The 9,118-nt window shown below is 50.6% G+C and overlaps 1 protein-coding gene across 2 annotated transcripts; it reads left to right on the top strand.

The window, feature by feature from the left end:
* The first annotated feature begins 5,566 nt into the window (after nucleotides 1-5,566).
* ID4 (inhibitor of DNA binding 4) lies at nucleotides 5,567-8,844 on the top strand. 2 transcript variants are annotated; one of them, XM_051610869.1, is made up of 3 exons: nucleotides 5,567-6,192; nucleotides 6,894-6,952; nucleotides 7,395-8,844. In XM_051610869.1, the coding sequence occupies exons 1-2, from the start codon at nucleotides 5,794-5,796 to the stop codon at nucleotides 6,936-6,938; spliced, it is 444 nt and encodes a 147-aa protein (XP_051466829.1). In that variant the 5' UTR covers nucleotides 5,567-5,793; the 3' UTR covers nucleotides 6,939-6,952; nucleotides 7,395-8,844. The 2 variants fall into 2 exon arrangements, with proteins under 2 accessions (XP_051466829.1, XP_051466828.1); XM_051610868.1 differs by having other exon boundaries at nucleotides 5,660-6,199.
* The last annotated feature ends 274 nt before the right edge of the window (nucleotides 8,845-9,118 follow it).

Here is a 9,118-nt window from a genome sequence, read left to right as displayed (position 1 = left end):
AGACCAGCATCATTGGTGTAATGATAACCTATGCAGATGAGCAGGTACGCATCCAGATACTTATTTAATTTAGGTCAATTTGCTCATTGTCAGTGTAGGCTGCATTATTTGTGTGATTATAGACCTCTTAATGCAAACTTAAAACAAACATGAAAATAATGTAAGGTGGTATCATACCATCAGCTTTCGGGCAGATTGGCTGAGGATTTCTGTCGACAAACAAAGGGCATGACATTGCACATAAATCTGATCTAAATCTACACAAAATAAAATTAAAGTTAAAGTTAAGGCTCCAAATTCAATCTGTTACTATGTAACTCAGTTTAATGTAGTGTTCCTCAGGAAGCTGCTCCAAATACTCCTAAATTATTTTCCCCTTCCCCAGAATAAGCATCTTGATTGCCTAGATCTGGACCACACTGCAGCAGGTTGTCAACATGAGTTATCTTTCTTGCCACAAGCTTGCTTTAGTCAATGCAGAAATCTGACATTACCCAACAAACCCAGTGTTTCTGGTCACCTGAACAAATCAACCTTCTTAAATGACATTAGCCTTCAGCTGACATACAACCCCCAGCAAAATGCCAGGGCATCTGTCAGTGACATACCAATGTTGTCTGCAGTTGCAGCCCCTTGAAGGGAGGAGGTGGGTTTGCACAAATTTCTGCAACACAGCCATGCCAGAGGCAGCACAGCAAGAAAAGCTCTTGTAGATAGTCATCCCATTACAGCTTTTTTGTTGTCGTTGTTCTCTCCACTAATCGAGGTAAAATATTTCTTTGTGCGTTTATTTCCATGTTTGTTTTTTTAAAAAAATAAATTAAAAATAATAGAGCTTACATAAGCATCTAAGAAAGGCTTTCTTAAGTCTGTTCCTCACCTCTCCAAAATGTTTGTTGTCACGTGATTTTTTGGTAGCTTATGAAGCTGAAGGAAAGCATAATGAGGTGGGTAGGAGTATGCTCCTGTCATTATGAGGATGCTCTGAACTGGACAACTACGTGAAGATGCATCAAAAAATTCTCTTTTAGTTGTCAAGAGCCGTTGTAGGCAATCAACAAATATTTTTCTTTTCATTTGATATTAAACCTCCTGCACAGGCAGCAACGGGGAAGCGAAGGTCTTAAGAATTTCTTATGTTTTCTCATTACTCAGAAAATTCCATCATTACCACAACCAGAGAACGGGAAAAAAACCCTGCCACGCTAAGTGAACTGTGTGAGCTGTATTTAGATTTTGGATTTGAGGAAAATAGGAAGAACAGGACTGAAGGTTACTCATTCTATTTGGGGAAAATGTTTGCAGTACAAAGAGTTTGGAAGAGCTCTGATGATGTATTAGGAGTGGTACTAGAAGACCAATGGATTTTGTTCTGTTGGTAGTCTGCAGAGTGAGGTGACTTCCCTGTGCTCCATGAATGCCTGGTGGATCTTCCCTGACCCCTTCAGAGGACCCAGGGGCATCACTGCAAAGGAGCCCACAGTCTCATCACCAGCCTGGTGTCCAAGGGGACATAGGCATATAAGAATAACAATCCAGTTAAAGATTTACATATTCTTTCCTCCATCTCACTCCCCCAACCCAATTTTTCATTTCATATCACTATCCCCTGTTGCCAAGAGGAGTTTATCTATGGTGTTTGATAAGGGAGCACTAAACACATTATAGAGCTATTTTAAATGACATCACAACTAACTAGATATTTTAATTGAAGGTAAATAACCAACATTATTGCCTTTTGAATGATAGCAATAGTGGAGAGTAATGGCACCACTGAGGAATCAATTGCTATTTCCCTCATAAACCATAAACCATTCAGAGATTTATAATGCTTTTTTAATGATCAGCCCTTCTAGGTGTTGAGCAGCTCCTTTGAGATCCTGAGTATTCTGGCTGCCTGCTGAAGTCAACAGGAATGGGGGGCGGGGGTGGGTCTCAGCATCACGTATCTTTCTGCCCACCAGGATGAAACTCATCACACTGGGTATCAGCCTCAAGCAAAGGAATGCTTGGGCTTTTACTGCACTGCTCTGAGATGGTGTGCCCCGAGCCCCAAAGCAGGGACAACTTGACTCAGCCACTGTTTCATAACCTGCTTAAGGATAAAAATGCATTCTGCATTTGTGTGCGTTTCATGCCCTCTTAAGGTAGGTATAGCAAGTAACCTTGTGTAAAAAAAAAAGCCACATTGATTGCTTGCTTCCCTCTGCACAGCTAAATGTGTTCCCTTTCAAATTTTATCTGTCCTGAGACTACTTTAACCAAGGTGGTACTATCTAATGCACCAGTTGGTTCGGTGGCATCGTATCATGCACAAACATCTGTGGATCCAGAGTGCTGTCAGAGGAAATGTCCAGTGTTCTGTGCTTGGAAGGACTATCTCCTTTCCCTGCTGCCATGACCGAGGGACAGTGTCAATGTCTCAGTTTTATTTTTTCAACTGGAGCCAGTGGTATATTCATATATTTGGAACTGTGCTGACAAATTTAGCCTACATTACTCATTCTCATTAAGTGCAATGGTATTATCCTCATGACAAAGGGGATACAAGGCCAGTTGTTACATTTTTCCTTTTTAACTTGCTTTGCTTCAGTTTTGAATCAAAAGCAACATTTCCAGCTCCAGATAGCATCTGTGATGCGATCTGAGCTCATCAATTCTCTTTTAATGGGCCAAACTGCTCCATCCAAGCATTATCAAGGGTCTTGTGATAATATTGCAAGACTTGGTCACAATGGAAATTAATCTTGACTCTGGATGTGGGATGAGAGCACAGAAAAACCCAGCCAAGACAGATGAGCTCCTCCAGCCAGCCAGGAAGGCACCACATGCTTCAAGATGCACAGAATTTATTTTAAAAATTCCAACATGATTTGTTGAAAAACAGGAGCGTTAATCCCTATATACTCATGTCATGAAAAGTATTGCTATTAACAGGACAAAAGCATGAACAGTAGCCACTGTCCCACTTGCTTGTGCACATCTTCAGGGATGAAGAGTTTCTCTAACACTCACCTCTGTTGCTAACGTTCTGAGGTTTCCATTTCTAGAGCAATTTACTGAGCATCTGTTGCACATTTGATCTAAATTTTGAAAAAAGGCAGCCGACCCAACCTGCTCCCACTTAAGTCAATGACAAAACTCCCATTGACTTCAAGGAGAGCAAAACCAGACTGGCTGTTAACAGGGAAGTGGTGGCTATTGTTCAGCCGAGCATGTCAGACTAGCATGTATCAACTTCATGAGTATCAAAGGGAGTTACTAGAGGAAATCCCCTGAATATTTACTGCCTGGTTGGAGGGGAGGGCTGTTTTCCCCTCTCCCACATATCTCTACTGTGATATGTTAGCTGTGGGAACGCACACGGTGTTCTTCCAGCTTCAACAACTCTTACAGACCCTCAGATTTCTCTTCGTACCCTCTGTGGTATGATGGAAAAAGAGGTCTGTGGCATAGCATGGTTCTTCACGGCTTTCCAGAAATACTGAGTCATTTTCAAGAGCCAGTGTGGTCTCAGTGGATTTGCTGTAGTGCTGCTACAGTGTGTGTGCGCGCGTGCGTTTGTGCGTGTGTGTACAGAAATAATTTGTACAAATTCACTTTTGGGAACACTGAAGGGGGAACAGTTCCATAACGGGGTTTCCCAGAGATTTCCAGTGAGATCAGACAAACTCCCTCCCAGGGGGGATTCAGTTAAAAAACAGAACAACCCAATGTTACAGTGTATCTAGTTTCACGCAAGTTTTAATTAAATGGGACCAGGAAGATTCCAGCCTGCATGTTCACTGTAATTTACAAATAATTCTTTTTTTAGACAGCACATGAACTCTGTCCGTATTACCAGGATTCTGGGAAACAGACAAAGTGTAACCATAATGTATGCTTTAAGGCCCATATATATTTCCACCTTGTGGGCCTCAGAGACTGCAGAGAGTGGAGTTTCAGAGAATAAAAGCAATGACTGCAGCGCAATTGCTATCATCCAGTCCACAGCTAATGGAAATACATCTTCCCATCACATCGTCATGATGTAGCATACAAATCCAGACCTCAGTCAGGCAAGGATTTACACCGTGCACTCCGTTTTTGTGCTGAGAGGAGCGGCGGATGGCACTAGTAACGTGGGACAAAATAGAGCAAACAGGAGTGTATTTGTAAGCAGAGCCCAGAAACGTATGTTTTTTAAAGGGTGAGAACAAATGAAAGCGTGCTTCGTTATACACTTCAGATGATCCAGTCTCACGGCTCATTCAAGTTCTGGGTTTGACAGCTTCCCACTGTACCCTTTATACATCACCCGTTGTGACTAAGCACCGAGGGGACATGCAATCATTAATCACCATTATGGATTTCTTCCCTTCTGTTGGGTTGACGTACGGGCTTAGGGGGGGGCAGATCCTGCAGCCCTGACTCCTTCCCGCAGTCCTTCGCCCCAGCAGCCAGCCCGGCTTCCCTCTCCCGCCCAGCTGCAGCATCCGCAGGATCGAGCGGGCGCCGCGTTGCTCCCACCGCCGTCCCGCCCCACCGGGCGACGGCTCTTCCTCCCGAGCAGGGATCCACAGAAAGTTGGAACGCGGCGCCACTAAATGAGAAGGTTGCAGTCTGCCACGGGATGACTTGAGCGGGGCTCGGGGGTGTGTGTGTGTGTGTGTCTGTTAATTTTGATGCGCTGTCTCGAAGTACAGAACTCTGGACATTTCCAGCATCATATTTAAAACATGTTACATCTACTAATACGTGATCTGGCGCATTAATGGAGCAAATTGAGTTACAGGTATGAATTTTACATAAAACGGATTAATATTATATGGCATGGAGGAATTTTAAATACTCCGTCTCCATGCATTTTTAATACTCATGTGCTCTAATTTAATGTTCCCAAGCACCGCTTTGCTTGAAGTCTCACAACCCTCCTCCTCCTCCCCCCCCTTCACTCCCCCCAAGTTTTGCTTGGGATTTTCCCTGGCTTTAAACCGGCGTCCAGGAGTCCCTCCTGGATCTGTGTAACACCGGGCCGAGGCTCCGACACTGGGCGGGTACAGAAGCGCTTCACCACCCGAGATGCCAGCCCGTCCACGGGGCATGGGGGGGACGGGACAGGCCGCCTTCCCCCGGGGCGGGCAGCGGGGGGCGGCGCCGACCGCGCAGGGCTGCGCTCTCCCCCCACGGAGCAGCGCACCGGACCCCCGGGGGCGGCGCCGGGAACGGCGGAGCGGCGGGTCCATCCCGCATTCCTGCATTCCCGCAGTCCTACGTCCCCCGGCCCGCCTTCTTCCTCCTCCTCCTCCTCCTCCTCCGCCTCCTCCTCCTCCTCCGGGGGCTCAGCGCCCGCCCCCTCCCGCCGCGCCACCGCCCCCCCGGCCGCTCCCCATTGGTCGGCGCCCTGCTCCGGGGGGGGAGCTCGGCTCGCTGATTGGCTGCTCCGCTCGCCGCCCCGCCCCCCCAGCTCCCCGCGCCGCGCCCGCCCGGCCCCGCCGCGCCCGCCGCCCCGCGCTATATAAGCGGGCGGCGCGGGCAGCGGCGCCGGCGGGAGCGGCGGCAGGAGTCGCGGGGCGGGCGGGGGAGAGAGAGAGAGAGGGACCCGGTGTCTCGGCGCTGCCGCTGGTCTCGCCGCGCGGCCCTGCGAGCGCTTCTCGTTGTTCCCCCCCCCACCCGCGGGGCGGGCTTGGCGGTAGCGCCGGGGAGGTTGCGGCCGTGCCCCGGCTCCCGGGGCGGTGCGGGCGGTGCGGGCGCGGCTGCCCGCGGTCGCAGGAGGAGGAGGAGGAGGCGGCGGTGGCGGTGCCTTGCGGCACGATGAAAGCGGTGAGCCCCGTCCGGCACCCCGGCCGCAAGGCGCAGCCCGGCGCGGCGGGCGGCGGGGGGCACCCGGCCCTGCGGTGCCTGGCCGAGCACAGCGGCTGCAAGGGGGGCCCGCCGTCGGGCGAGGAGCCGGCAGCCCTCTGCCTGCAGTGCGATATGAATGACTGTTACAGCCGGCTGAGGAAGCTGGTGCCCACCATCCCGCCCAACAAGAGGGTCAGCAAAGTGGAGATCCTGCAGCACGTCATCGACTACATCCTCGACCTGCAGCTGGCTCTGGAGACGCACCCGGCGCTGCTCCGGCAGCAGCAGCAGCAGCCGCCCGCCCTACACCCGGGCAGCTGCCCCGCGGGCACCCCCAGGACCCCGCTGACGGCCCTCAACACCGACCCGGTAAGAGGTGCGTGCCACGCCAGCCCGCAGCTCCGGGCGCCAAGCGGGGAAGAAGAGGGCACCCGCCTGCCTCCGCGGGCACCGTGGGAGCGCCCCGGCCGTGCCTCGCCGCTCTCGGCTCCGCGGCTCGGACGGGGGGGGCCTGCAGCCCGGGGACGGGGCTGACGGGTGCGGGAATGGGCTGGCGGTGCGCGGTAGGTGCCCGCATCCCCTCGGTGCGGGCAGGCAGGCAGGCAGGCAGGCAGGCACCCGCCTGGTGGTTACCGTGTAATTACAGCCTCTCGAGGGAGTAGCTGCAATCAGCGTGTTTGCACACACGGGAAGCAGACGCCTTACCCCCGATCTTCCCAGCCCGTGGCGGAGCGAAGCGGGCGCGAACGGGTTGGGGGGGGCTGTGCGCACCTAACTCCCTCGCCGCAGCCAGGTGGGGGTCGGAGGGGACGGGGAGCGTCTCCCCTGTGCGGACCCCCCCCAGTGGCAGCAGGGGAGCGCTGGCAGGCCCCTGGGCTCGCCCCCTTGCCGGCCGCGCTGCCGCGGCCCCATCCGCGCTGTGTCCGCGGGCTGCCTGCAGCCTGCGCACCCCTGGGAGGGCTGGGGCCGTGCCCCGAACCTGGTGGGGGATCTGAGGGAATGGGGGGGGAATTCTCCGTGTCTTTTTTCCCCCCGCCATCGCTAACTCGCCGTGTTTCGTTGCTGCGCAGGCTGGCTCTGTTAACAAGCCCGGGGACAGCATCCTCTGCCGCTGACCGCCGCTCCCCAGGTGAGTGCGGGGCGTCCGCGGGTGCGGGGACTGCGCGGAGCCCAGCGGGGCGCAGCGCCCGGGCTTGGCGCCGGGAAGCCTGCCGGAGGGGGGGCCTGACCCGGCGAGAAATGTTTGCAGGAGGCTCTGGGGTTTTATTTTTAATTACCGGGTGGTTACTTTATTTTCTTTAATTACCGGTTTGATTCTTTTATTATTTTTTTTTTCTTCCCAAACCCACTTACTCCCCCCCGCTCCCCACCCGCACCGCCCCGGAGCGCTTCTGGCTGCGTCGTGCAGCTGCGCATCCCTCCCGCCTGGCCCAGCCTGGGAGCTGCGGTTGTTGTTTGACCTGGTTTGTTTTGGGTTGTTGATCAAGCATGTCTTGTGTTTTGTTGGTGGCGCCAGTCGGTCTGGAGCGGAGCGGTTCACACACCCCCTCTATTCATTCCTCTTCCCACAGGTGTGCGGCGGCGCCGCGCCGCGCAGAGCCACCGCGGGGGGCGGGGGGGGGGTGGTAGGAAGGAGCCATCCCAACCCTCCCAGCAGCTCCCATGCTTCATCCCGGCAGAGCCAGCCTTTTCACCGTTTTGCACGTCCGTAGCGGCCCCCCCAGCCTCCCGGGTCCCGTCCCCCCCCCCTCTTCCTGCTCCCCCCGTCTCTTCTCGTCGTTCCCGAGCAGCTGTGAGCGGTGTCTCCGCGGTGGCTGGAGGGACTCGAGCAGGAAAAGTTGCCACTCTGCCCCGGGATGATAGAGGAACCGAGCCTAAACCAGACTTTTAGAAGCGTTCTAACTCTTTTAAGGGACCGAGCAGCTGAATCTTGAAGCTTTACTAATCTACCAGAGCATTTGTAGATATATTCGACATCTATTGTTTAAAATAGATGGATTTTATTGGGGCCCAGGGAACTTTCTTCTCCCTGCAGGAATGTTACATATTGTATAGATAAATGAGTGACATTTCATACTGTGTATATATAGAGATGTTCTATAAGTGTGAGAAAAGTATATGCTTTAATAGACTACTGTAATTATAAAATATTTTTAATTAAATATTTTTTGTAAATATTATAAAGGTGTGTATGTTTTTTTTAAATCTGTGGGAATATCTCTTTAGAAAACCACAGCTCGAGTACGGAGCTGCTGATATGGAAATATCTTAAATGTTTAGGGCTTTTGTTTGTCCCCAGATGTCCTTTAGATGCGGAAGTTGGAGCTATAGCTAGTGGTCCTGCATGACTGCATGAGATGTCTAATTGCAAATAAACTTGTTTGGATTCCATACAAACGTGTTTTCCTCAATTTAGACTTGAAATGTTTGTAAGTGTATTATACATTTTGAGACTACACTTTTGTCATTTAGGCGCAGGGGTTTTTAGTGCATTCTAGAAAAGTAGCAGTAGGATGTAGTGGTTTTTTACTGAGAATAGAAAAAAAATTACCTAGTTTTCGCATTAGGGGGGTGATGCTTTAGCTCTTTAATCAGCTTTTTTAAAAATCTGTTGCATCAGATTAAGAAATTTGTTCTGGAACTTCACTTAAGCACCAAAATGTTTTGTGGCAAACTTGTGTTCCTACAACCTATTAAGTGCTTAAGAAGTTAAAACAGTTCTCTGCTTGCAACCAAAGGGCAAATAATTAACAAAAACAGTTGCCATTTCCTTCATCCAAAGAGTATTAATACCGAACTGCAGAAGGGTACATGGGGCAAAGTCATGATGATCAGTGATGTGTAAATTCATCTTTGAATGAACTTAAGTAGACCAAAAATCTGATAACTGCGTCAAGATTATTTTTCTAGTACAAAATTACTTTCATTTCACTGCAGCTATGTTACAGTTAAAACCCTGTTTAATCTCTGTGATGTGTAACTACTACATGTGAACATTAAACTAGATTTACCTGTCATTAACTGTGATTCTTCAGCTTATTTCTTCAGTCCTCTGAACTTGCACATTCTCTTCACTTTTTTTTTTGGTACATACCATTTGATGGGTGAGTTCATTTTACAGCAGGCTTTTTGTACAATCAAGTCTTACAGACTGTTAACTCATGTCCAGGCTCAGTGAAAGATGCTCATTTTCTGTGATCAGTAGCCTGCACACTAGTGAAATGGGATTTTCAGAGTGGGGGAATTAAGTAGGGTTTAATTGGGTGCTTTGTAAATAGCTAGCCAACTGTGTGTG

The sequence above is a fragment of the Apus apus genome, chromosome 2 (assembly GCF_020740795.1).
Source record: "Apus apus isolate bApuApu2 chromosome 2, bApuApu2.pri.cur, whole genome shotgun sequence".
NCBI classification, from domain to species: domain Eukaryota; kingdom Metazoa; phylum Chordata; class Aves; order Apodiformes; family Apodidae; genus Apus; species Apus apus.
The sequence above is the reverse complement of the archived record's forward strand: the minus strand, read 5'-3'. Positions and strand labels throughout refer to the sequence as shown.